Source organism: Epinephelus fuscoguttatus, linkage group LG15 (genome assembly GCF_011397635.1).
Source record: "Epinephelus fuscoguttatus linkage group LG15, E.fuscoguttatus.final_Chr_v1".
Taxonomy (NCBI): Eukaryota; Metazoa; Chordata; class Actinopteri; order Perciformes; family Serranidae; genus Epinephelus; species Epinephelus fuscoguttatus.
The window spans coordinates 22,128,929-22,156,895 of record NC_064766.1 but is presented as its reverse complement, the minus strand read 5'-3'; the positions used below and the strand labels follow the sequence as shown (position 1 = coordinate 22,156,895).

The 27,967-nt window shown below is 41.2% G+C and overlaps 4 protein-coding genes across 5 annotated transcripts; 1 reads left to right on the top strand and 3 right to left on the bottom strand.

Annotated features, from left to right (window-relative positions):
- Positions 1-87: 87 nt before the first annotated feature.
- Positions 88-3,233, bottom strand: rpl37a (ribosomal protein L37a). The gene is made up of 4 exons (XM_049598793.1): positions 3,177-3,233; positions 2,294-2,422; positions 1,645-1,727; positions 88-251 (listed from the first exon to the last, which is right to left on the bottom strand). Exons 1-4 carry the CDS (start codon positions 3,177-3,179, stop codon positions 188-190), a joined length of 279 nt encoding a protein of 92 aa, XP_049454750.1. The 5' UTR covers positions 3,180-3,233; the 3' UTR covers positions 88-187.
- A 238-nt stretch (positions 3,234-3,471) lies between these two features.
- cfap410 (cilia and flagella associated protein 410) lies at positions 3,472-7,013 on the top strand. The gene is made up of 7 exons (XM_049598931.1): positions 3,472-3,683; positions 3,831-3,849; positions 4,004-4,050; positions 5,019-5,248; positions 5,351-5,501; positions 5,626-5,725; positions 5,814-7,013. Exons 1-7 carry the CDS (start codon positions 3,607-3,609, stop codon positions 5,976-5,978), a joined length of 789 nt encoding a protein of 262 aa, XP_049454888.1. The 5' UTR covers positions 3,472-3,606; the 3' UTR covers positions 5,979-7,013.
- Positions 7,014-7,069: 56 nt separating this feature from the next.
- On the bottom strand, positions 7,070-14,286 carry orc2 (origin recognition complex, subunit 2). The gene is made up of 16 exons (XM_049598930.1): positions 14,178-14,286; positions 13,849-13,923; positions 13,492-13,647; positions 12,177-12,263; positions 11,989-12,078; positions 11,864-11,895; positions 11,662-11,719; positions 11,208-11,509; positions 11,016-11,125; positions 10,794-10,926; positions 10,524-10,620; positions 10,300-10,446; positions 10,044-10,215; positions 7,737-7,798; positions 7,521-7,639; positions 7,070-7,419 (listed from the first exon to the last, which is right to left on the bottom strand). Exons 1-16 carry the CDS (start codon positions 14,224-14,226, stop codon positions 7,336-7,338), a joined length of 1,773 nt encoding a protein of 590 aa, XP_049454887.1. The 5' UTR covers positions 14,227-14,286; the 3' UTR covers positions 7,070-7,335.
- Positions 14,287-15,903: 1,617 nt separating this feature from the next.
- zgc:162816 (uncharacterized protein LOC571260 homolog) lies at positions 15,904-26,522 on the bottom strand. Of its 2 annotated transcripts, XM_049598461.1 has the most exons (11): positions 26,460-26,512; positions 25,785-25,870; positions 24,641-24,796; positions 24,391-24,520; positions 21,796-21,946; positions 21,536-21,716; positions 19,733-19,851; positions 18,137-18,263; positions 16,536-16,598; positions 16,346-16,451; positions 15,904-16,252 (listed from the first exon to the last, which is right to left on the bottom strand). In XM_049598461.1, the coding sequence occupies exons 2-11, from the start codon at positions 25,868-25,870 to the stop codon at positions 16,163-16,165; spliced, it is 1,209 nt and encodes a 402-aa protein (XP_049454418.1). In that variant the 5' UTR covers positions 26,460-26,512; the 3' UTR covers positions 15,904-16,162. The 2 variants fall into 2 exon arrangements, with proteins under 2 accessions (XP_049454418.1, XP_049454419.1); XM_049598462.1 differs by lacking the exon at positions 25,785-25,870 and having other exon boundaries at positions 26,460-26,522.
- Positions 26,523-27,967: the final 1,445 nt, after the last annotated feature.

The window sequence follows — 27,967 nt, the reverse complement described above, 5'->3', positions numbered from 1 at the left end:
ACTTTCTCCCTCATGCGTGTTTCGTGAGGAATCTTCTTGATTCAACTGCTATATTATAGAAGAGATGAACAAAGACACAAACAAAGATTTCCGCTCCAGACCGATTTATTTGTGGATGTTGAGGCCATGTCCAGGTCGGTTAAATTATAGAAAAAGTCCCAAATCCACCAGTGATCATCGCACTGGTTTACTGGTCCTTCAACTCCTTCAGCCTCCTGATTGCGGACTTGACTGTGACAGCAGAAGTTGTGCTGAAAGAGACAAAACAAAGACATTACTTACACTTGGTGTTTACATTATGATGAATATCCCAAACTTCCATTGTCAGAGATACCCATCCCAACGTTTAACGTGAGCTTACTGATATGTTCTATGTAATGATCAACTTCATTTTATTTGTACATTTATTTCTACACCTATTTTAACATTTTCAGCATTTATGTATTTCAGCACTAATTATTTTATTTTGCCAAATTAATTTATTCATTCTTGTATTTTTTCATACCTGTGTTTATTTAGTTCTGGATTTTTTTCATTCCTGTGTTTATTTAGCTCCATAATTATTCATTTCCACACTTTTTTTTTAAATTCCAGTTTATCGTAGTTGCCTGCATTCACAGAAACACTTCATTTCAAAGTTCTACAGAGTGGCTTGGTGGTTCACTGACATTGTTCAATGCAATAATAGATTTTTTTTTTTTTTTTAATAAATGGCAGGTTGGCCCAGCCATCCAATCATTTTTCATATTACAGTCTGGCAAGGCCACGGCTATTTTATTGCAATTAGGCTTCCCACTGAGATTTACAGTTGTCTCCGTTGACACTAACATGAACCCTCCCTACATCTAATTGGACTAATGTGCTGTCCCCTGGGCTGTCATCAACTTTCATTCCAATATTTAACAGAAATACGTGGCTGCGGTTTTGGAGAAGTCAGCCGTCCCCAAAATATCCAACAAAAATTTGTTTCTAACAAAATTTGAGGGAAGAAATGCACGTGTAGCTGCTGGATCATATTTCTTTTTTCAGAACTGGGAGGTTGCGATGTTGTAAATGTTCCCTGGCAATTTGAGAAAATCTGGAAGAGCTGACTGAATTCTTGAGTAACTAGTTTCATATGCATGGTAATCTCAGAGATTACAAGGCACAGTACAACTGTGTGACATTTGATTTGTTGGTGTGATGAGTGGTACTGTCACTGACCAATACCTCCCATAAGCTTTGCAAACTAATCTGTTACAGATACTTTGACTGAACCATCTGGCACTGAATAGGAAACCTGTTTACTGCATAAACTCAAAAGGCTAATCATTGACGGACATTAAATATAGACACCACTGACATGAATGACATCCAGCTTTCTGTCTGAAAACAAACTGTATGGCTGTTCGTTCATGAGTGTAATTCCGTCTGTGCTCTGACCATTTACTGTCAAACAGCGTTACAAAAGCCAGACGTGGCCCTTACAACAGGCAAAAGTACAGAAATATGATTGTTGGTAGTTAAGTCACTGGGCTTTGCAGAAGATGCAGCCCTCAATCCAAAACTTCTTTTTAATAATAGCTATGAACACATCCACAGCTACAATCCCAGTCTGGGTTACTATGAGTTGCCAGAATTACAGCACAGCAGAAAGAAACCTACTTGTAAGTCCAGGCACCTCCAGCCACCGTCTTCCTGCAGGACCCACAGTGCCAGATACCAACAGCCCTCCTCTTCATCTTGGTCTGTCAATATAAAGTTAGCACAGTTACAGAAAGTCTCAATTTCTCCAGACATAACATCCAAACATTATGTGTGCACTCTCCAGGAAACATGAAAATGTGACATCTGCTGCAGGAATTCCTGGTGTTACTTCACATCAGTATACACACCCATCAGCCGACACATTAAAACCAGTGACAACTGAAGGGAATAACATTGAACATCTTGTTACAATACAATGTTCTGCAGGGAAACATTGGGTCCTGGTGTTCATGTGGATGCTACTTTACACACGCCACCCATTCAAACACTTGTGCAAACCAAGTGAGGTCCTATGCCCATGCCTCAACAGGTCAGAGCCAAGTCTGATTCAAGGAGGCCCTACTGTGGATTAGGGGTGCTTCTGGGGTGCAGGCACATCACACTTTGCCTAAATCAGATTGGGATCTGGGGAAGTTTGTCACATCCCTCAGCCATTCCTGAGCAGTTTTCGCTGACTGATGTACATGTAATAGGAACACTGCTTCCCGAATAAGATGATAAATGAGTGACAGTACAGTATTTTAGTTTATCCTTGGGTTGTCCTTACCTTGCCACAGAAAGAGCAGGTGTATTTAGCGTGCTGGGAGATTTCAATTTTCTTCACCATCTTCCTCAGCGAGGCACCGTAACGTGTGCCATATTTACCAACAATCCCCACCTTCTTGGTACGCTTGGCCTGTGAACATGAACACACATTAAAATTAAAATATGCAATGGTTAGTGCAGGTGTACAAGCAGTAACCACTTCTGACATACTGGGCTAACACTGCTGATAACGTCTGCCTCGTAACTTCCAGGTAGTACTGTTCCAACAGTAGACCGGATATCCAAATATTCCAAATAACCCCGCAAACAGTTGTGACTATGAAGGTTATACAGTCGGGTGTACAGGGGAGGACTACGTGTCATGTTACTGCAAGTATTCAACACACGTTTTAAATTATTAAGCGGAAACACTCGTAAAACCGGGGTGAATGAAGTTGTGTCACAAGCGGTGTCTCCAGCTAGCCTAGCCTAGCTTCTTCCAATCAAGCTAACGTTAGCCTCCTAGCTAACTCAAACAGACTTTCCAACAGTGGACCGGATTGGAAGACAACAATTTCTATTGAAACACGAAGCACAGCACTTCGCTTCACTGCTGGTTCCCTAAAGCAGCATGAATTTAGGGTTTAACCAACGACGGGAAGCTAATACAACTGGCCCGCCCGGTACTTGGAGCTCAGAGAGCATAGCAATGGTGGCAGCCATTTCTGTCAAAGCAAGACATGAAAACATCGTTTTTGCTGTTGACATATTCACAAAATCATCGTTAATAACGGCCAGGTCTGACAAACATGGAGATCACAGAGCCTCCAAATATGTGATTATAGCATTTATAGCACAGAATATGTCAGATTGACACGGATTAGGAAGGGACATTCTTAGCTCACCATCGTTTCAGTGGAGACGTAGGTCCAAAGAGGGAGTTCATACCGCGCAGGCGCGATTTACCCATTCGTGTGCGCTGCATTGTGGGACTTTGAGTTTTTGCAATATGTTGCCGATACTACATAAAAATAAAACTATTCTACTATATTATATCAAACATAAAGTACTTTCGCCAAATAGTAGTGCTTCTGCACAGTTTTAACAACGGTATTAATAATAATTTCTTTACGTAGGCAATATTTATACCGGAAATGACTGTAACTAAGGACGCCTCGGTGGATACACGCATGCGTATTTAACATGGTGGAAACATCCCCGCTGCTGATTCGAAATGTTTGTCCACTTCGTCTGTCATAATGCGGTCTTTGTTACCTGTGAGCATATAGTGCATTAAAAATATTATTTCTTGACAGTTGAATTAGCTGATTAGCCATGAAGCTAACACGGAAACAGGTTCTCGCGAAGGCTAAGGCCTCCGACTTGGACAGCGTGAAGAAACTGAACTGCTGGTAAGTGTTTACATTTTAGCATACCAGTTAACGTCACCAGTTATTTTCCTGGTTTTTAGTTTACATGATGATACCTAAGGCTGACAGGAATGCCTATATATTTTGTATATCTCCCATTTGTGGTAACGTTTCACGTAATTCTTGCAGGGGATGCAACCTGACTGATGTGAGTATTCTGTTAATTCATGTTTTTGATTTTACACTGAATTTACTGTTCATGCTTGAATTGACGTTACTCCTCTTTTTAGTATGTGTAATTAAAAAGTTGTATGTATGTATCCATGCAATAATAAAAGTGTTCCGCTTTATGCTCTTTCCAGATTTCTATCTTCTCTCAAATGGCCAACATCGAGGTGCTGACACTCAGGTTGGTACATTAAGCTTTGCTTTCTCTCTGACACATTCACACACACATTTACACTGATCAGCCACGATGTTAAAACCACTGACAGGTGAAGTGAATAACACTGCTCATCTTGTTACAATGCGATGTTCTGCTAGGAAATCTGTGGTCCTGGCATTCATGAGGATAACACTTGACGTGCTCCACCCACTCCAACACTGTTGCAGAACAAGTACACCCCCTCATGGCAACGCACTCCCAGATGGCACTGGTTCCTCAGCAGGACAATGCACCATGCCACATCACAAAAACTGCTCATAAATGGCCTGAGGAACGTGATAAAGAGTTCAAGGTGTCAACCTAAATTCCCCAAATCCTAATCTGATCAAGCATCCATGGGATGTGCTAGTACCCATCTCATAAACCACAGCACTCACTGCAAACGCTCCCAGAGGTCTTCTCTTGTGTCCATGTCTCAACAGGTCAGAGCCAGCCCCATGGATGGGTTGTACCTCTGAGGTACTGACATGTACCTCAGTTGCTCGATCAGATTGGGATCTCGGGAATTTTGAGGCCAGGTTGGTGCCTTACGCTCTTTGTCACGTTTCTCGGGCCATTCATGGCAATTTTTTTCCGATGTGGCATGGTGTGACTTCAGGGGTGTGTTCTGTGGTGTCTGGTGCCAGGGCCTTGGCAGCAGATTATTTGAGTCTTGTGGGTTGTAAGGTGGGGTATCAGCACTTCCCACAGATGCTCGATCAGTCTGGGATCTTGGGAATTAGGAGGGCAGTTTGACACCTTGAGCACTTTGTCACATTCCTTGGACCATTCCTGAGCAGTTTTTACAGTGTGGCATGGTGCATTGTCCTGTTGGGGGGGGCCACTGCCATCTGGGAGTGCTGTTGCCATGAGCGGGGGGGGATATACCTGAATCATTTGAGATGATCAGTGACTCCCAGCTGTGACCTTCTTCCTTTTCTCCCTCTCTGTAGTGTCAACAGCATCTCGTCTCTGTCTCCTCTGTCTGGCTGTCTGTCTCTGTGTGAGCTCTACCTGAGGAGGAACAATATTCCCTCACTCTCTGAGCTCTCCCATCTGCGTCCACTGACGCGTCTCAGAGTGCTCTGGTTGGCAGAGAACCCCTGTTGTGGGACCGACTCCAGCCAATATCGCCTCACTGTACTGCGCTGCCTGCCTCGCCTCCAGAAGCTCGACAACCAAGGTGAGTGTGCAGTGTGTGTGGGACAAGTAGAAATGATTGCGTTGAGCTTGAGCAATTGTAATGAAGCACATGTGTACGGTGTTTGTGTGTGTGTGTTTGCAGTTGTAACAGAAGATGAGATTACACTTGCTCTTGCGGAGGGTGAGGAGGTCACCACCCCCCCAGGCAGCGTCCAAAACCAGCTTTCCATCAATGGAGTTCCAGATGCAGAGACAGAGAATGACCCTCTTAACTACAACATGGAGGAGACCAAGTAAGCCCTGTGGATGGACACTGAAACTTATAGGAAATGGAACACGCATTGATTGAAAATAATCTGTCATAATGGTGTACACATTTTAAGAACAAAGCCTTTCTGACTTGATTTTTGTTTTTAGCAAAATCAGGGAAGAGTTGGGGATGAAGCCGCTCTCCAGAGACAAGTTCCCCTCTCTTTGTTCTCCATCAACCAGAGAAAACAAACCATCAATGAAAAAGGTGCCCTCTTATCTCCGAAACATTGCCTTTTAAAACTCAGTGTTTGAATACACGTTTTAATCTCAGTCAATTCAAATTGTATTTTCAGTCACACACTCTGGACGCAGTTCTGCTGCTGCTGAGGGATTTGGATGAAGAGGAGCTTCACATCGTATACACAGCGACTCAGAACAGACTCCAGATGCACACACTGGACTCAGAGACACTAACAGATTCACTTCAGGCACAGAAAACTGCTGACATCCAACACTGAAACGTTTCATAGCATGCACTCAGGGCCAAACCTCTCCCTCCTCTTCTTATATTTAAAGGGTAAGTTTGGTGTTTTTCAACCTGGAACCACTCAGGGCATGTTTGTATCATCAATTTACGTCCATTGACAGTGTTTTTTGCCACTAAGAGGCTCAGATTGCTGTTAGTGTCTGATAACATTATGGAAAGGATCCTACATTCATTCATTTTCTGAAACTGCTTATCTTGTTAGAGGTTGTGGGGGGCTGGAGCCTATCCCAGCTGACACTGGGCGAGAGGCAGAGTACACCCTGGACAGGTCGCCAGACTATCACAGGGCTGACACATAGAGACAGACAACCATTCACACTCACATTCACATCTATGGGCAATTTAGAGTCACCAGTTAACCTGCATGTCTTTGGACTGTGGGAGGAAGTACCCTGAGAAAACCCACGCTGACACAGGGAGAACATGTAAACTCTACACAGAAGGGTTCCCCCACCCTGGGTTCAAAACAGAAACCCTTTTGCTGTGAGGTGACAATGCTAACCACCACCTGGCACCACCCTGTCGCCAGGACATACAGTAGCCTACACAACAAGTTGAGTTTTGCAGCCGCTGGCAGCTACCGTTTAGCACAGTGAAAAAGAATTGATCTTTAGTAAATTGCATAACATTAGCTGTTAACAAAAAGCTACGTTACGTTAACAGCTACAGAAAATTAATTTGCCGTCACATTACATCACACGGAAGGTTATCGGCCAAAAAATTGTTCTCGTTAGTCACTGAGACACAAAAACTTTGGATCCAGGTTGAAAAATACCAAACTCACCCTTTAACCTCATTCTTGGGATTACAAACAGGATCCTTAAACGCCCCGTTTTACCCGTTACCTTCACATGGCATTTTGCATGGCACGTGTAGTCTTGCTGACCTCTCTCTTCTGTTACAGGTTTTTACATGTGGAGGGGAGTATTGAACAACTTCCCTTGCTTTCTGTTTTTTTTGTTATAGCAGCATGCCTTCCTGCCTTCACAAACAAAAGAATGTATGTTTTTGCTAACTGTAAATCTATTTCTGTAATTAAAGCGATGTAACTGCAACAACTCGTTAGCTCTTTAAGTGTTGATTTTAATTATACAGATGTTGGTTGAAAAGGTGATTACATCAAAACACAAGACGTGAATGTCACATTGCTACAATGAGGCATGTCTGACTAATTTAATCCATGATTTTAAACTGTGCAGAGCCTGTAAGCTGGGCCCGTGTCTTCATCTTGATCAGATGTAACAGGGACTTTATGTCAGTGACAGATTCAACCAAACTATTTGTTGGTTAAGTCAGTGGATGAACTATAAATCTAAAGCCTTCTCTTCTCAGTCACCCTCTTCGTTCTCCAGGAAATCCATCAGTGTGCTGGCGTCCACCGCAACGATTAAGCACTCCACTCCATCTGCACCCTGGAGAATAGTGGGAAGAAAAGTAGGTGAGACAGTCGAGGCTGCGGAGAGTTTCATCACTGAATTAGAGTTAGGAATTCTAAAGTGAAACAGGACTCCACCTTGCGCGTCCGTATCAGTTTGTGGTCTCTGAACTCAGTCAGCTGAGTCCTCAGTGTGAGGTCGGAGTTCACCAAGAACGCCTCTCGACAACGCTGGTAGAAATCTTGGAATGACAATCCTGCACACAGTGATGGGAACGAATTATACTCACAAAGCAACACACACATTTTAGGGGTGAAATCTGGACAGCAATTTGAAGGTTTGTGTGTGCACACCTGTGTATGAAGGGTTGTCTTTGTTTTCCAGCTGGAATTTCACCAAAAGTTTGAAAATTCCTCTGCAAAAAAAAAAAAAAAAGCAGAGAGCCATGAAGAATTCAAGCAATTCATTAATCATTTAAAGGTCGACTCCATTTGTGTCAGTGTATTCCCTACAGTAGATGTCGGTTGGCTTTTCCAACAGGGAACTAAAGCCGTTACTTCGCTCTCTTTAAAGCCATCAGACTACTTTGACAAAAACAATAATTTTACTTAGAACATGAGTTGCTGGTCTACCGCTACCTTGATTTGTTAGTTATCTCTGCCAGGTGTAAGCCTAAAGGGGATATTGTGAAGAGTGTGTGTATCTGTCTGCCCGCAGCTTATCTCGTAAACTACTAGACCTATCAGCCTCATATTTTGTGCGTACATGTATGACTGTATGGTCAAGAACATCTTGTGGTTGTGGTGATTCGGAATTTTAGAAAAACCTGTTGTGACTGTTTTTTAATGTCAATAGCCCTTTTTAGATAGGAGTTGTGCATATTTGCAGGAAAGCCCAATCAGTCTTTTTTCAGCACTGGCAGTATAAAAAAAAAAAAAAAAAAATCGGGTAGTGTGGCAAAATGCCGCCTACCTACTTTTGTTTATACATAATGCGCCTTTTTCGGGGCAATGGGGGGCGTGATCAAGTAACAAAACGTGTAGCTCAGCGTGTGACGTAAACAGTGACGTGGGAGGGAAGTCGCGGCTAGTCAGGTGGTGATTCTCTCGTAAATTGGCCCGTTCTTTATCGTCCCAGTCATCTGATGGTTAATGGCCTCTTCGTTTGCAAGGGCAAGGAGGGCGCACAATTCCTTCTCTCCCCAGTTGCTCATCTTTACAGTGTCTGTCAGGTTTGCGTTTCCCTCATGCTACTAGCTGATTGCTAACTCCTGCTATCAGCTGTTTCCTGTTAGTCCCACAAGTCTTCAACAGCCCCTCACGTTGCAGAAGGCCGCCTTGGTCTGTTTAAATTAAAAAGTTCCGCCAATATGTCTACCCTAGGAGGCGGAAAGTTGGGCACCTCAGATCAAATCGCCATTCCGCCTCTGTGTGTATAAAAGCTCGCAGCTTGCTGGCAAAACGGCCCAACATTCGTGGAAAATCTGGCAGTGTAAAAGGGGCTATTGACTGCTGACTCCTTTCTCCTCCTAGTCAGTTGGCAGGGGCTGCAAGTTTTCTGAAATTCGTCTTGGCTAAAACAAGATCAATCACCTGGTACAGGACACTTTTTAGACTTTTTCAAGGCTCGAAAACGGACAACCATGGAAAGGTGTGGTCTTATTTTGAACTAGAGCATCAGCACATAAATTTCATACCAGATATGTTACATCCCACTATAGTTAGGCAGAATATGAGATAAATTAGTCCCCAATTTTTTATTATCATCTCTGCCATCTTGCGCTGCATTACGGCTGTCGTTGCTGCGACCCAGCTTTGTTCTGTCTGCTGCATGGTGTCATACCACACCAGGAGTGTTTTGCCTGCATGATTTTATGACTTAGAGATTTTGTTGATTTGGTCATTTTTCCTTGATACTGGCGCTTCTACCACAGGTAAGTAAGTAGACTGCATGGTTAAATACTTTGTTTTTTGTCTATTTTAATAGTGTTTATTGTTGTTATTTCTTTCTTTGTTGTGCTGTAGCCTACAGACAAAGTTAATACTGTTTAAAGTCCAGTTATGAACAACATGGATCAAAGACAAAAACACATTCATCCTCATAGTTCCATTGTATTTATATTTCACATACAGTGCCTGTTAGGAAAACTTGATGGATGCTTTTGAAACGCGCTGCGCTGGGTCTGCTGGAATTAACAGAACTGTCAAGAGTGGCCGCGATCTGGGCTGCTTGGCCGAGATCTGCACTCTACTGGGTGCACTTTTCTAGTTTGTTTGTGTTATTGTGTGACTTTCAGATCTGAACTAATGCAGCGTCCACAGCAGTACACTGGTGAGTGCTCATGCTGTGATGCTTCTCCAAACTGGGAGAGTGCTGACCGCCGTTACTTACGAGGAATAAGGCTTATTTTTGAAGACTGATAACACACAACTCTAAAAGAAGGCTTAGTTCAGTCACAAAATGGATCACTACCTGGGTTAGGGGCATTTTGACGCTAAAACATACAACCAAAATAAGAATTTTCAGATGTTAATACATAAGGATAACTGCTGGGAAGCTACAGAATGATGTAAAAACCTAAAAAATACAAAAAATAATGGAGGCGCCCTTTAACAACTCTGACAGTTAGTTACATCAAGGTGTGTGTGTGTGTGTGGTACCTTGCATTGGGCGTCAAGCTGCGTAGCACGTGTGTAAGGGAGGACAGAGCGAGAGCGCCAGTCTGCTGCACCAGGAGCGAGTTTTCATACGACGTTTCCTCTGCATAGTGCTTGAAGGTCACACACTCCCACCACAGCCAGTTAAACTGGCTCTGCTTAAACTGGTCCCACACTGGAGACACACAAGAAATATTCAGCTGTGAGAATACATTGCAGTGTAATAACCACAGCAGCACACACACTTAGAAACACCCACCCAGAGGAGCGTTGATGTGGTCTAAAGAAGCCACCAAGTGCAGGTTGGGTAGGGCTGCCAGCTGCCCCAGTGCACTCTGGGTCTTCTCTCCTCGCAGCATCAGGCCGTCGATGTTATGGATTAGCAGGTACACATGGAGATCTGGGCCTGCGAGGACATGCTTAAATTATTAAACAGAATTCAACGACAGGCAGAGAACAGAAACAACCGACTGACACACTCACTGTCTTTAAGGGTCTGAGTGATGAACTGGATCTGGTCTGAGGGGGTGCGGAAACTTCCCTGGTGCTCCAGAACCTCACATGTCAGAGCATTTAAGATCTGCAATGAAAGCAAAGTATGATGAGAATTAGGCTTGGACGATATCTAGTTTCATACCTTCCTGGTATTTCAGCAGGGCATGTGGTATATGACTGTATTGTGTGTGGTGTTAAATCTAAGTTGTAACCAACAAAGCTTTTTTATGTTGTAGAGATTCTTCTGTGCATACTGACTGATTTCAGAGTGATGGAGGGGAAGAACCCGTTGACCACAAGGTGGACTTCCTGAGCCAACTGAGACACACGGAAATCCTCCAGCAGAGATTTTTTGCTTCCCAAACCATAGACCAGCACGCTGAATCCCAACCTACACAAAACAAACACAGACCCACTTTCCGTCTCTCAAACATCACAAAAGAAAAGACACGATGTAAAGAAAGTGCAAACCACACTCACTGTAACTGTAACATCCATTTGCTAAAGTGCTTTCTGTGTCTGTTGTGGAGTTGCTGGATCTCTTTTGAGAAGCAGGAAGGTTTTCCTTCTAGGAGCTGGACCAGCGTCTCCTACAAACACAAAATAAGGATTCAGTTACACAAAAACGCAGCTCATTAAATACATTTATAATGCTGGCTGTTATATACTGACCCTGTCGAGTTTAGGGGTGTGTAAACGCTCCAGGGTGCGGTCTGATGTCAAGACCTTTGAGCTGCCATGGGCTTCAAAGTACTCCTCGATCATACTGGGGGCTTCAGACGTGGTCTTGCTTTTCTTGGCGGGAGTCTTGTACAGAGCTGCAGATAAACCTTTACTGGGCGTTCTTGGAGTCTTTGAGTTCTCCTTGTCCTCTTTCTTTACTTTCTGCTCTTCCTCCATCCCATCTTCATCCTCCTCTTCCCCAGAGTCAGAGGGCGACAGCTCACTATCGCTGTCCGACCTCATGCTGGGAGCTGAAAGCATCAAACAGCTCAGCTAAAGTCGGACTTTTTATATCTTAAAGGAATGTTTCAGCCACAAAATGACCATTTGTTAGAGATTACCGTTCAACACAATATTGGTTGGCCACCATCTATTTTAATTGTAACATACGTATAACACTCACTTGTTATTCTCTTCCTGAGTCTGTGGGGTGTTGTGGAGACAAACTGAACCTTCTTGCTCTGTCACAAAGAAAATAGAGGTTAACTCTAAAATAACAACATGTTTGACACTGCAGTTTAAAGAAAAATGGCGACATCATTATAAAAGCTTGTAGGATCTGACGTGTAAATGAGAAGTAAGCAAAAAATCCCTTCAGGTCTCACCCTCTGTGGTGTCCTGCTTTCACCTCTGTAGTCTAGTCAGAGAGACAAACAACAGACTTAGTTGTATGTAAATGTACAGGATGGATAGACATGTAAAAGATAAACAGACAGTGTGCTGCACTCACTGCGTCCTGTTCGGGTGGGAGTCGAGGGTTCAGTGTTGGGGGCCGTGCTGAAGGTCACGCTTTTCCCGGGAGTCCGAGCCAACTCACTTGCTGTTTGCAACAACACAAAAACAAAACCAAGTTAAGCATCGTCTGATAAATGCAGCTGACATCAAGAATGTATGACAAAAGAGGTGGGAGGCTCTCACCAGTCTGGGCCATGCTGTGCCCACGTTTGGCTTTCTGAAAGGTGAAAATGGAAGATCCGGCCATTCTGTACATTCCCTCCTCATCCTCTGTAAAACCAAGAAAATTATGTAAGTCAGATGTAACCAGGGACACCACGAAAACGGATTCTTAATGACTTAATGTTACTCCTTTTTCTTTAGTACCGCAGATACCAGGTGGTAGGGTTGGGCTGGTCTGTAGCCTGCAGACTGATTCTAAATAACCCTTGGCTCATCTTTCAAAAATATACTATATGATTAACACAATATTTTGGTTAATGAAGCAAGATCACTTAGTATTTTTGTCATTCACTCCATGATGGCAAGATTATCATGCAGTCTGTAGACATATGCCAAATAGGAACAACACACGGTAAACAAGCAAATGATAATAACCTAAGACCATATATTTCCTGCTTGGTAGCAGACATGGCCACAGCAAAGAAGCGTAAAGTCAGGAGCAATGGCCGCCGCTCTCAGGAGCTGTGTAAAGTTGAATACTTTTTCACTTAAAAATGAAATGGTTGCGTTTATATTTGTATGTGATTTGGTTTTTTTTTTAATAACACACATGGATGCAAAAAGCAGCTGGCCACCAGTCATTGCCACATTATCTGATCTGGACCCCATTCAAAATAGTTTGGACACACCTGGACGATACAGTCGATGCAGTATTACGTGAAATACAAGACTCAGCATTAATGCTTGCCCACGGCAAGTAACTCTGTGTTCAGCCAAATGTAACTTCAAAGCCTCGTGCAGGTTTCTGTTAAGACAAGTAAAAAATAACCCCCGATGTCTAATGTAATGTTTTCTGAAAAATAACCTGCTGTATCACTGTAACTAAGTTTTTACCCTAGCCTTACCCTAAGCCTAACAAATCCCACTCCTCTTGCCTAAACCTAATCAATCCAACCAACGAAAACAACGAGTAGTTACCAATCATAGGGAGAGTAGAGTGGGTCATTGCTTTGCTATCCTAGGATTTGTAAATCTGCTAAATAAGTGTTCTAGTCTGCTGTTAAATGCCAAATGATGAAGAAGAACATCTAACAGCACGGAAGAACAGCAACACGTGAAAGACAGTCACAAGTGCAGCTGCAGCGACAGCTCCACATTGATAAATCGTGAAAATACAATATATTTTAATATACTGCATACAAACTAAGTCTACTCTCGTTGATGCAATGGAGTGAACAAAGTCATCATTTAGCAGCAGGCTGAATAAAATTCAATAAAAACACCCTTACAACACAAAGAGAAGTGGAAAAATCCTGACAGGTAGACCTTCACTCACCTTCTGCGTTGTCTGCTCCCAGAGCTTGGACGTAGTTCTGCTCATCAAGGACTCCATTTTCATCCCCATCATGTTCTGCATCCTCTCTGGCCCGTCGTCCAGCTGAGCCCTTAAACTTTACCATCTTCTGAACGGCCCCACTGCTGCTCTGCACACCTTAATATTCATACACAGACAGACAGGGCAGTCAGCAGTGGTGGAGGAAATACTCTGGTCCTTTACTTCAGTTAAAGTATTAATACCACACAGTGAAAACACTCCAGTATGTGTAAAAGTCCCACTTAGCGATAGTTAGCCACCTGCAAACAACATAAACTATGTAAGCAGGAGAGGTGTGTGTGAGTGTGTGGCTCTTACCCTCCTGTTTGTCCACGATGTGCTCCAGAGCATCTCCATCACCGATGAACTTCACCTCCAACACACTCATCATCGCTGCAAGGAAACACAACAGACAGTGTGACAGCAGCTAGCTTAAAGCTAACGACTCAGCAGTGCTTTAAACACAACACAAACACACTTAGCTTCTATAACCTTTACTGCTTTTAATGTAACGTTAGTTCTTCTCTGTCAGTCAGTGTGCTGCACGTTACATTAGTCTCTCCGTGGACTGCGGCAGCTCCCTGAACATCTCACAGTAAAGTGTAACAGTAACGTTAGCTAACCGGGTCTAAACCACGGTAACTTACCGGATAATGAGTCCGTATCGTCCGAGAAAAACGTAAACAAATCTTTCATAAACTGAGAACCACTCTGTGTGCTGGTGTGACAACTTTCCGCGCCATCCTGCTGAAGTTTTTAAACCACGTGACAAGTAAAAGGTCACACGGTGGCCAATCAGAGCGTTAGCTTCCGTGAAAACAACATTTCCCAAGATGCACTTCGCACCGTGCTTCACAACCGCAGTTCACTGGCTGCTGAGACTTCAGATATACGATTTCAATCAATTATAACAGCGATAATGATGGTAATGAATGATAGCCAGTACAATAATAATAATAATAATAATAATAATAATAATAATAATAATAATAATACATAAGTGGCATTATACTTTACTGTTATTACTGAAATGTTAATCACAGTGACACCTATTTAAAAATGTGCCAGAAACGTTTGCAGACCAATTATTAAAAAAGAGAAAATAAGAAATAGAAATTGAGAATATGGGTGGGCTATGAGACAATGGGCCCATGGGCACAAATATGCAAAAGGCCCCACCACCTCTACTATATTGGAGGAAGACACACAGACTTTGTGGTGGTTTGCCTCTTTGTGTTGTTTTTTGCATGTCTTTATGGTTTTGTGTCTCTGTTTTGTAGTTTGAGTTAATTTTGTGTCTTTTTCAAGAGTCTTTTTTTGGTCATTTTGTGTCTCTGAATTAATTATATGTCTTCTTTGGGCATTATGTGACTCTTTGAGGATATTTTGTGTCTCTTCACAGCTCCTTTGCATCTCTTTGAGGTCATTTTGAGTCTCTTCCTGGTTATGTTAATTTAAGTGACATTTGCAGGTGAAGACCAGAAGAGGCCCCTGGGCCTGTGACTGGTACACCCATTCATTAATCCATCAATGGTTGGAAACAAAAAAGGAGGCATAATGTATTCACTTGAGGAAAAAACCCCAAACAGAACTATTCTTAAAAAAAAAGAGAGAGAGACAGAGAGAGAGATAAAAATCTTGTAATTTCTCGTTTTTCTGAAACAACAAAGGTGGACACTAAACCTTTCTCATAGTTTTAAATTCATATTCTTGTTAATCCAGAAAATTTCTCATGAAATCTTTGCTCAGAATTCTAAGATAATAATATAATATTTATACTCCCTGACTGCACAAATGTACATCATGATGAACTCACAAGCAGCCATGGGCGGATGATGAGACAAAAGGCATGATTAGGTAATTTGGGGTCTCTTTTTTGAGTGTCTCATTGCGTTATTTGTTGTTATTTTGTGACTCTTTGCAGTTACTTTGCATCTCTTTGTGGTAATGTTGTTTGTTTTGTGTCTCTTTGAAGTAATCTTTATGCCATTTTTGGTCATTTCGAGTCTCCTTCAGGTCATTTCATATTAATTTGAGTGACATTTTGCAGGTGAAAACCAGGGGGACCCCTTGACACTTTGGGCCCCTGAGCCTGTGCCTGATAGGCCCGTTCAGTAATCAATCCACGCCAGCAGCTGTTCTTCTGCAGTTCAAACTGTGGGCAAAGCCTCTCCCACATTTTCAATAATTACATTTAGTGACTGAATATTGCATACAAAACTAAATAAAATATATTTAAAACATTCATGAATACTTCTTTAAGAGCAAGGTTCAAAGAAGCATGTCTGGCTACATTCAACTGTGTATGGACAGTCTCCTGCTGTCTTGGTCTAACTCACACTGACATACTGACTCATTATAAAGACACTGATGTAAGAAAGAAAGAAAGATTTATTTATTTAATCATTTAAAAGCAGACAGATGTGTTTTTTCCCTTATTTCCCCCATGTTGCTTCAGATAAAAAACAAACAAACTGGGGAGTAAGTGTACAAAAAGTAGATAATCCGTGATTATGGAATAGCTCTACATTTATACTTTGGAATGAACTACAGGTGGCAGGAGTAGCTCCAGGAAGTTGTTCTTCCAGGGTTCATGTAGCTATCCTAACAAGGTGATGTATGATTGAGCTGTTCACCAGCCACGTGTTGGTGTCCACTTCCCCACCAGACGGCCCTCAGAGTGCACATAGTACACGGGATGCATCACTGCACTTGCACACGACTGTAAAAATCAATAGATTTAGGGTCAAACAAGAGAGTGACACAATAAAACACACACAGCATTGAACTTCACTCCTCACTGAACTGTACTCACATGGTAGGGGATCAGAGTGAGCAGAGAGCCCAGGGGGTATTTACTGTAGTCCAGCTGTCCCGACATGGGCTCTACTCTGCCGTGCTCCTGGGTCATAGACAACAACCTGGAGAGAAATATGTATTTCATCAGAACTTCAGTCACTCTCAAGTGTAGTACTGAGACTAGAGATAAGAGTAGGTAGCATTACTTTAGGTTTGGGTGTCCTTCAATCACAGCATATCCAGTGGGAAGTTTTCCAGCTCCGTCTAGACTGAGAGCAGTGATCAAAAACAGGTTTAAAGACAATATGGAAACAATAGAGAGCTGCAATGATGATATTAAAGTAGAATTACTGCCTCACAGTTGTTTGCCTCCAATGACTAGTCAAGTTGCAGTTTACATCCATATCTGTCCAGTCTCAAACAATATATAAGGTGATATGAAATGGAAATTATAATTCCCAGTAAGAAACATGCTGTCTTCATTCAGAGACTATTTTTATAGTGGCCTTGATAGAGAGCTTTGTCACATGGTGCAATGAGGTGAAGCTCAATATCAGCAAAACCAATGAGCTTGTGGTGGGCTACCAGAGGAACAGGACAGAGCACAAAGTTGAAGCCATGACAGTCAAAAAATGCTTCAAATATGGATGTTGGTGCAAAGAAACTACATACTCCAAACATGGATGCACACACATCTTAACCCCAGCAGCACAGACGATGATAAAATGTCTCCCCTTCTGTTCCTGAGATATGACGTTAAATAATGACCAGAATAGTGTTTTTGCAGAACATTATGATGTCACAGTGTGGTTGACCTTTGATCTTTTGGATATATATTGTCAGCATCACATTATTTTATCCTATTAGACATTTGTGTGAAATTTTGTCATGATTAGCGCAAGAATTTTTGAGATGGCGGAAAAAAAAGCATGTCACAGTGACCTTGACTTTTGAACTTCGACCACTATATTCTAATCAGTTAATTTGTTTGTACCGAATTTGAAGAAATTCCTACGAGGCGTTCTTGAAATACTGCGTTCACAAAATGAAAACAATGCAAGGTCACAGTGATCTTGACCTTTGGCCATCAAATTCAAATCAATTCATTTGAGAGTGGCTGTTTGTACCAAATTTGAAGAAATTCCCTCAAGTCTTTCTCGAGATATTGTGTACACGAGAATGAGATGGAGGGATGGAGAGCCTGAAAACATAATGCCTCAGGCCATGGCTATCGTGGAGGCATGAAAACAGGTTTTGTGAGGTCACAGTGACCTTCGACCACCAAAGTCTAATCAGTTCATTTGTAAGTCCAAGTGCACGTTTGTGCAAAATCTGGAAGCGTTCATGTAATGAGAAGGATGCAAGGTCACACTGACCTTGGTCTTTTGACAACCAAAATCTAATCAGTTCATTGTTGAGTTTAAGTAGACGTTTGTGCCAAGTTTGAAAAACATCCCCTCAAAAAGTTCCTAAAATATTACGCTCATGAGAATGGGACAGTAAAACCTGAAAACATGATGTTTCAGCATAAAAATCAATAATGTAGTGGTGAATAAAACATGCGGTTAATGTATCTGCTCCAGCTAGTGAACATCACCAGTTGAAGGAACTGGGGAAATAAACTCTAGTCGAAGTGTGGGACTTTTACATTATAAATGAATGTAACTCAGCATTCTGGTGGAGGAGGATCTAAGTCAAAAAGACTTAAGGAGAGTGCATTATTAAGGATTATATCATCGTAGAACGGTAAAGAGGTAAAGTTCATTCTGCAACCACAAAACAGGGCAAACAATAATGATGGAGGTACCTGATGCCAGTCCATCCACAGTCAATCAGGAGCTGGTTCCTGTGAGGACAGTGTCCGATGACTCTCGTCAAAACCTTCACAGCCACATCGTCCAGAGTGCATGAACCAATCACAGACTGCTGCACATCTAGTAGACAGGAAAAGAAAAAAAACAAACAAGAATGAGACAGGTGAGGTTACATAGACCAGACCGTTGACCTCCAAAATCTAATCAGTTTATTCTCGAATCCAAGTGAATGTTTGTGCTAAATTTGAAGAAATTCCCACAAGGCGTTCTTGAGATATCACAAACTAATCAGACTGAAAAATTTAAGGTGTTCTTAAAGCCGTGTAACCTGAAAGCCGCTGAAGTAGCTGTGATGTTTTTAAGTATTAAATGATTGAAACTTTCCTGGACTCAGCGTGCTTATGAACCAGCAGCAGCGCGTCACACAAACATACAGGACCTCATCCTCTCAAACGACTTTAATGACAGGCAAGTCGTTACACATACTTTTAGGAAACTGTCTCCGGGTCCGCCGCAGGTCGCTTCCAGGACGAAGCGATTTATGGCACTCAGACGGCACACTTCATCTTGCCGAGCTGCTTACATTTAGTGACTCTTATAAATAGTCGCTATTCCTTCTCCTTGACCTGACGTCCGCGGGGAGTTAAAATAGCAGCAATTATCGGGTAAAAATTCTGTGAAAGCACTGGATTCACCAACAGTCAGCTACGTCTCAGTCACAGAGAAAATCCAATCCTCAGGAAGTCAGGAAATCCTTCAGGATAAATGTTTTGGTCGCTAGCGATCTAGCATTAACCAGCCCAATCCTGGCAGGAGCTGGCGGGTCCACGGCGTTAGCTGTCTGGGGAGCCAGAGGCCGCAGGTTGCGCAGATTCACCCCGCGCCAGCAGGGACGAGGAGAGCAGGGGCTGCGGGGCTGGAACACCTCATCCGGGCCGATGACAGGTACCAGCCAGGCGTCGACAGGGTCCAGCGAGTGCCGAGAAATAAAGAGGCGAGGCACCGAGGTGGAGCTGGGGCGCAGCAGAGGTGAGCTGGGACCCTCGATAGAAGCGGGGGCAAAGTTTTCCCGTCTTGTTGTTTCATTCATCCCCAAAACAAACACATGCATGAGCCAGGTAAGCGTCTTTACGACAATACGCACTAGAGCTCATGGGAAATGTAGGCTTCATTCCGGCAAAACACTACCGCTTTTGTCCACAGGGTCGCCAAAATCAACTCAAAATGTAAGTTCCTTGTAGGGGCTTTAAGATATTGTATTTTAGAGAATGAGACACACAAGGTCACCGTGACCTTGACCTTTGACCACCAAAAACCAATCAATTCATCGAGTCCAAGTGGACACTTGTGTCAAATATGAAAAAATTCCCCTAAGGCGTTCCTGACATATCATGTTCACAAGAATGGGACGTATGGCTGTACGGACGTACGAACAACCTGAAAACATAATGCCTCCGGCAGCAGATATCGCCGGCGTGGAGGCATAAAAAAAGTTTTGAGTCTTTTTTTCAATATAATAATTTAAATTAAAAGACAGCATGACCAAACTGCTAACACTGATACAACTACAGCTACATCCGTACACACACCATAGAAGCCGTAGTTTCCAGGATGCACCTCGCTGAGCCGCCCCATGTCTTTGACTGGGTGACTACAGGAAGGGGTGGAGCCAATGCTGGATTTACAGGTGATACCGACAGCCTTCAATCTGAAAACAAAACCAGAGAAGTTTACAGAAAGAACATATCAAGAAAACATTTCATAAGACATAAATATAATGGATTATTTACTTGTAAGTGCACTAGGGCCTTAATGTGATGTAGTGGTAACTATCAATAAGGTAACACAACTTAAATGTGCATTAATTTTATTTTTTGGCCACTTGGGGGCAGTGCAACAAGCTGCAAACACAACACTGAACTACTAATATGGCCAACATGTTAGCAAACAGTTCACATCCACACATCCACCAACAAACATGATGCAACATTGTCATTCAAGTCCAATATTCACTCTACTTTAAGCTCCAGTTTGTAGAGCCCCTCTGGGGTCACATGGTACAATTAGAATTACTGCCTCTTGGTTGTATGCCTCCGTGAACAGACAAGTTTCTCTCACAGTTTACATCCATGTCAGTGAAAACATGGATAATTCACACACAGAAGATCTATACAATCGGCACAGTTTCAAGGTGGACACCCAAGATTAGTATGTGACCAAATGTCACCCCATCTGTTCCTGAGATATGACTTTGAATAATGGCCAGATAAGTGTTTTTGCCGAAACTTATGTCACAGTGAAGGTGACCTTATAAAAATGTCATCACTTCATCATCTTATCCTATTAGACATTTGTGTGAAATTGTGTCATAATTAACATATGAATTCTTGATTTATGGTCAAAAGATTGTTTTTTGAGGTCACAGTGACCTTGATCTTTGACCATCACAATCTCATCAGTTCATCTTTGAGTCCAAGTGAATGCTTGTGCCAAATCTGAAGAAATTCCCTTGAGGCGTTTTTGAGATACCATATTCATGAGAATTAGACAGACTCAAGGTCACTGTGACCTTGACCATGGACTACCACACACTAATCGATTTATTTCTTGAGTACAAGTGAATGTTTTTGCCAAATTTGGAGAAAATCCCTCAAGGTGTTCTTGAGATATCTTGATAATGAGAATGAGACGGATGGAAGTTCACACTGACCTTGACCTGAGACCACCACAAACTAATCGGTTTATTTCTTGAGTCCAAGTGGATGTTTGCGCCAAATTTAAGGAAATTCCTTCAAGGCCTTCTTGACATGTCACCGTCACGAGAATGAGAAGGATGCAAGGTTGTAATGACTTTGACCCTTGATCACCAATTTCCAATCAGTTCGTCGTTGAGTACAAGTGATGTTTGTGCAAAATTTTTAAATAAATTCATGGTCCTCTTGAAATATTGTGTTCTCGAGAATGAGACAGGTAAGGTCACAGTGACCTTGACTTTTGACCTATGACCACCAAAATCTAATCCGTTCGTCGATGAGTCCCAGGTGGTATTTGTGCCAAATTTAAGGAGATTAATGAAGGTGTTCTTGAGATATTGCGTTCTAGAGAGTGGGACCTGTGGACAGACAACTCAAAAACGTACTGCCTTTGGCTATTGCTGGCGCACGCCAAAAAAAGGAAACTTGATGTGTAAATCTGTGTGAGAAGGAAACAATTGACTTCTTTTAAAAACTCTGGTAAAATGGTACATGTAGGTCGAGAGTAAACCAAATGTAATTAATATTAAAAATGTGCCTCATGTGCCTGAGAAAACACTGAATGTATTTTAACCAATCTCTGTGGCAGGTTACACACTACATGACTGGCCTGTACTGGTCTTATATTTTTTTCCATACTTTTCCATGAACTGCAGAGTTAGGTCGGTGGTCTCCTGGGCGACAGCCTGTATCCGCTCCACTCCTCTGCAGTTATAGCTGTTCCCACAGTGAGCGTACACTCCTGTCAGCTCCATGCCCTCTGTCTTGGCGATGGCCTGAGCCAACCTGAGCGCCTCAGGGTCTGAGTGCAGGAAACCAGCTACAGCAAAGAGCAAACAGAAGATCAGCAGGCTGTTGACTTCTGCAGCTCAGCAGCTGAAGATGAGTTGCGTGTTTACCTCTCCCGTTGCCACAGTCCAGTTTGAGCCAGACATGCCACAGCCGACCGTCTCTCAGTGGTCTCTTTTTGAGCTGATCCAGAGCGTCAGGATGATCCAGTAAAACTTGGAAGAGATCCAGCCGCTCTGACAGGGCTGCACAGCGCTCCACCTATAAACACACACGCATATTCAGACATAAGCAAGTGTGATTCAAGTCAAAAAAGCAAAAAAATTATGTCAGTATAATGTTTATTGCATTGTGATCACTTGATTCAGTCACACAAGAAAGTAAGTAAGTAAAATACCAAAATCTATTTTAGTTTATAATACAATTATATTTTAACATAATATATAGTATAACATACAATACTTAATTTATATTATACATGTACTACATACTAATTATCATATGGTCAATATAAAGGTTACAGTTAGTATGCAAGAAATCAATTTAACATTTAAAATTATGCAACTGTGACTTTAGAATTCATAAAAACAAAACAATTGTTATTTGATTTGTCATTAAATCTTTTGGGTTTTTTTTTAGATCTTCACAAAGCTGTTTCAGCACCACCTGCAGTTGTTGTAATGAAATGCAGCAGTGAGCAACTTCTCCATTACTTTTATGCAGAGGCGTTTTTCACAGCAGACATTTTGACTTGTCAGAGAAGGAAAACAGCAGGGAAAAATGTAAATAATAACATTAACGATGGCTCTGTTTAAAGTGAGCCAGCATGTGCAATTCCAGCTGGCTACCAACAACTTTAGTAGGGCTGCCCACTAACAGTCAATCACATGGTAGTTGGCAAGATTTAATTTTGCTTAGTCGACCATGTGGGAGTTTAATTTGAAAGGACAGACACAGGAAGTGGCCACGCTCAGCAGTCAGACAGGAGTCACGTTAATTTCCAGGGCTGGTACCTGCGGTTATTCCACAGGCTAGTTAATAACATGTCGGGCAGGAAATCCAAAGTGTGGGATCATTTTGAGAAGGTGAAGGATGAACCCAAGGTGATATGTAAACTCATCTTCATTGGTCGACTACAAACACGATGTATCATCTGAAACATGGAAGTAGCTACATGCCCATTAGCCACTTAGCACAATCATTACTGCTTTGCTGACAGCGTCATTAACAGGCGGCTCGCTCAGTGTGTGACGTGCACTTGTAGATAAAATATAGGCCTATATTAATGAAGGTTCATTAGGACGGTTTGTATTTCTCTGTAATGTAGCACAGTGTTAACAATGTTACTGACACTATTCTTTCTCACACCTTCAACTCAAACCATTGTGTTGCCCCGCCCAAAATATAGAATTTAATAGTTAAATTAATATCGTAAACATGCAAGTGACTAGTCGACTAATGGCCCTAAATGATGACTATTGGTCGGCTAGGAAAATTCTTAGTAGGTGGCAGCCCTAGATATTAGACGTTGATATTTGGTTGAATTTCAGTTGTTATGTCAGGTGACCAAAGTCTCATGTCAGAATGTTAAGTGCCAACATCCATTTGAGATAAAAAACTGGCAATAGTTGACGCTGATATATTGTTGGATTAAAGTTGTGCTGTTTAGTAACAAAAATCCACTGTCTTCCAAATGCCTCATGCCATCATCATCTTGACTGAGAGTAACAACATTTAGTTGTAAGGTATGAAGAATAACGTCAACGTCCACACATGGAATTGTAATGTCATTAGACATTTAAAATATCGTCAACCCGATTTTCATTCCAACCAAAATTCAATGTCTGTCTGATGTAAGAGTCCACCGTCTTTCTGATGTCATATCCTCCTTTTTCACCAAAATTAGCACATGTACGCAGTTTTTTAAACACAAAAAAAAAAAACAGCGAAAAATAGGCTATACTCCTAACCTAGATCCCTTTCAGATTACCAGTAGACCATAGCTGCATAGATGCCTCTGCATCAGATGAGCATGCCTTTCTGTTTTTTTTCCCCCTGGTGTGTCACGTTCAATGTCACAGACGGGTTAGTAAGATTAGTTAGTCGCATTGATTACCGCTTCACTATCTCCTTCCCTGATGCCATGACCACGGTCAAAAAACTGCATTTCTCTGCCCATCTAAATATTTATTTATTTATTTGTTTATTTGAAAGGGACAGTGCACATTGATGAACATGTTAAAACATGTAAAGATGCCGGATTGTAGCTTGACGCTAATTTCCATCCGTAGTCCCATTAACATAAAAACAAATTGTCTGTATGGAACTGCCACACAGTGTTCACAAGTGGTATTAAAAGAAAAACAAACAAAAGCAAACACAAGGACAGCTTTCTCTAACAGCGGCTGTGTACAGTGGGAAACGGGCTATGATGTCTGGTGCCAGCTGAACTGAAACTGAAGACACTTAATAGAATTCAGCCATTTTTTATTTTATCATTAAACACGTGACTTTTTATGTCCAGCTGTAAAAATGTCTTCTATGAAACAGACCTCTTGATTTATGGGACAACAGTGTACATTTACAGCACGCTCAAAAAAGTTGATTTCAGGATGCAAACTGACTGTTTGAGTTAACTTAATTTTGTCATTTTCAATTATAACAACATACAGAACTGGTGTTTACAGTGTGTGAGTTGAAAGGACCTTATCAAAGGGAAGAGAGTACGCATAGAGGATGTCATCAAACCCGTGGTCGGCATAGAAACAGGCCTCTGCCAGCGTGGAAACCACGATGCACCTCCGTGATCCACCCGTCATTATGTCAGCGCACTCACTAGACATGAACACAGATACACAGACCTCATCAGTGTCTTAGACAGACTGAATAAATGTATTGTAGGAGTGTGTGTGTGTGTGTGTGTGTGTGTGTGTGTGTGTGTGTGTGTGTTCATACAGGGTTTTGTGTGTCTTCATGTGTGGCCGGAGCTGGACCCCCAAATTCTGACAGCGTTCGATCATCTTCTGGGCATTTCTCTTCACTTTGTCCACATCCACCACCAGAGCAGGGGTACACAGGGTGGAGATGGCCTCTCCCTCCATACTGGCAGCACTGGGACAAACAAACACATACACACACACCCCAGTTACTTCTAATGCAATTAAATTCTTGTGCATGACCGGCTTCAGCCCACAAGCTCGTGACAATGACTCTATTCTTCTCATAACAAACATACAGTTAGTGGTGAAAGGGAGTAAGTACATGAACTCAAGTACTGCACTTAAGTTAAAATTAACATAGTTGTACTTAATTGAGTGTTCCCATTTTATATTACTGTCCCAAATCCCTCATCAAAACGTTAACATTAAACATTAAACAGCTTTACTCAGTGTTCTTACCGCTTTAAATCACCTGGTCTGTTTGTTCTGAGGAGGGAGAGACATCCTGCTTAAAAAAAAACAAAAAACCAAAAAAAAAACCCACCTGAACGTCTGGGGCCGGTTGCACAAAACACCAAGTTAAGATCCTAGTTAAGGTTTCCTCCAAATAAATCGGTTGCACAAAAACACCCTTAAGTCTTCTCCTTACAATTTCCTAACAATGTTCAATGAAGTATTTATGGTTTTCTCCTTGTCTTGGTTTCACACTTAAGGAATCCCTCAACAGCTGCACAAGAGGTTTTCTTGTCTTCTTTTCTTCTGCCATTTCTTCCACTATCCAACTATAAGCCAACTTTGTGAGATGATAACAGGCATCAGAAGTGTGAAAGTGTGAGTCCAAGCAAACAAACAATCTTTATGGAAACTTTAATTACTGTAAAATCTCTTTCAAGGCAGTAAATGAGTTAATGTCTTTCATTGACTAAGGGAACCTTTTAAGGGATTCTGTGCAACTATGTAAGTCGTTCAGCTAAGGAGAAATTAAGCCTTAAGATGTCATACTTCAGGAGAAAACTTAAGGTGTTAATTAATTAAATTATCAAAGAGAAAAGATGAGCACAGAATTGCTTGTGCTAGGTAAGCAGCTGGTCTCTGACATGCCAAACAGCTTTGTAGAAATGCTGAGTTGTAACCTGAAACTGCTTTATTCAGTGTTTTACCGGTTTAAATCACCAGATCCGTTTGTTTTGGAGAGGAAGAGACCTCTGCAGATAATTCGGCTCCCAGTAAAAAACCTCCTGAACATCTGGATCAGAAATACAATGAGCATTTTCAGTTATCAGGGGAAAAGAGGGTGAGCACAGATTTACAAGCAGCCTGTCTCCGACAAGCCAAACCTCGTAGAAAAAACACTGAATTATAACATGAAACTGCTTTAATCTGTGTTTTTATGATTTAAATCAACAGGTCCGTTTACTTTGAGAAGGAAGAGACATCTGTGGATAATTCGGCTCACAGTAAAAACCTCCTGAACACTGAACAGTGAAGGAATCCTAACCGGGAGACGTTTCAGCTGGTTGCAATTTGCAGCCCTCACCACTGGATTCAACCTAATAGTCCCTCTAAAACCTAGACACTGGACCTTAAGGTAGCAACGTATCCTCAAACAACGGTTAGCGCCGACAGACTTTGAACTTTGAACTACACACCAAAATGGTTTTTGGGTTATTACACAGCCCTCATTTTCTCACTGAATACATGTTTAAAAAGGTTTTAAAAGCTCTAGGCCTATATTATTATTATTTTTTATTATTATTTTAACTCTTTGACATATCTAACAAATATTAAAACTAGACAATGCATGGAAGTTGCATTAATCATTATAGATGACTTACCGTTAGGCAGTGATTCTACTTTCTCGCCGACATGTGATAATGTTGTGGTCACGTCACTTACGGTGTCCTGGAGTGGTCAAACCTCCTGACCGGATTGAGTCATTCACTGATACAAAGCAGCTTGGAAGAAATCCTTTATGAATAATATATTAAATAGATTTACTTTAAAAAAAAAAAATTGCATCCAGTATTTTCAACAAAAGAGACAATGTAAAGATTTAGACTTCATGTTGAAAATTATTTTATTTTCTGTGAAGGACGAGAATAATTTGTGATTTGTTTTATCACTGTATGTATGCCAGAATATTTTAGGTGGATATGAAACATAATTTAAGAAACTAAAGTGACTAAACTCCAGTGATACTGGATTTGTACCACTTTTTCAATTTAATATATATATATATATATATATATATATATATATATATATATATATACTTTTGTTTCTTCAATAAATAAATTCACAAAAAAATAAAATAAAAATATTAATTAAAAAAAGTACCAATTTGATTATATGGAGGCCCATTCCCTCCTATGTGATTAAAAAAATCGTCTAAGCCAATTATAAAAAACTTACAAACTTTTTTTTAAATCACTTAGTATCTAAAAAATAATGCCTTAGTATCTGTTGTCAATATCTTTGAGATATTAAATAAATTAAATAATTATTTTGAGAAAGTTTCTTATGGGTTTTGAGATACTAGTGATTATTTTTGAGATACTAGCTCATTATTATGAGATAAATAAGTCATTATCTTTAAGATACTAGTGATATCATGTCATTATTATGAGATAAATACATCATTATTTTGCTAAACAGTCATTATTTTGAGATATTATGTTAGTATTTTGTGATACCAACTCATTACTTTGAAATACTAAGTCATTATTTTGAGATAAGTCATTATTTTTGCAAATGTAAGTTATCGTCTTAAAATACTAGCTCATTTCTTATTCTAAAAACTTACAGGATTTTTTTTTTATAACATTGGTGGCGGAAATGGGCTTCCATTTTGATGTGTCACTCTAAATAAAGATTTACACTCATTCTTCTGCACGAGCACCAGGATAGGCAAAAACAACAGGCTTGACAAACATGACATAAAAGTATATCCTTGTGTGAATGTGATTTCATGGGGCAAAATTTGATTACTTTATATACTGCGTGGTAGCTTCATCTACAATATTGTGTCATAATTTATTACTTGATTTGGCAAAATGTTTATTTTGTATTAATTGTATGAAACTGCAAAATGACTAGGAACTAAAGCTGTCAAATAAACGTGCAGTGAAAAGTTTATTAGCCTTAAAAATGTGTAAACGCTCGGAATTGTATAATGTAATGGATTAGTCTGAATACGCTGTTGAATTTGTAGCTCTGTATTCCTGTGTACAGCAGAGGGAGCCAAATACACTAACCCCCATTTTCACACTTGATATTATGGATCAAGAGATACTTTGTCTCATTGGATCCAAATAATTTGAGGGCAGATTATTTTGATTTCAAT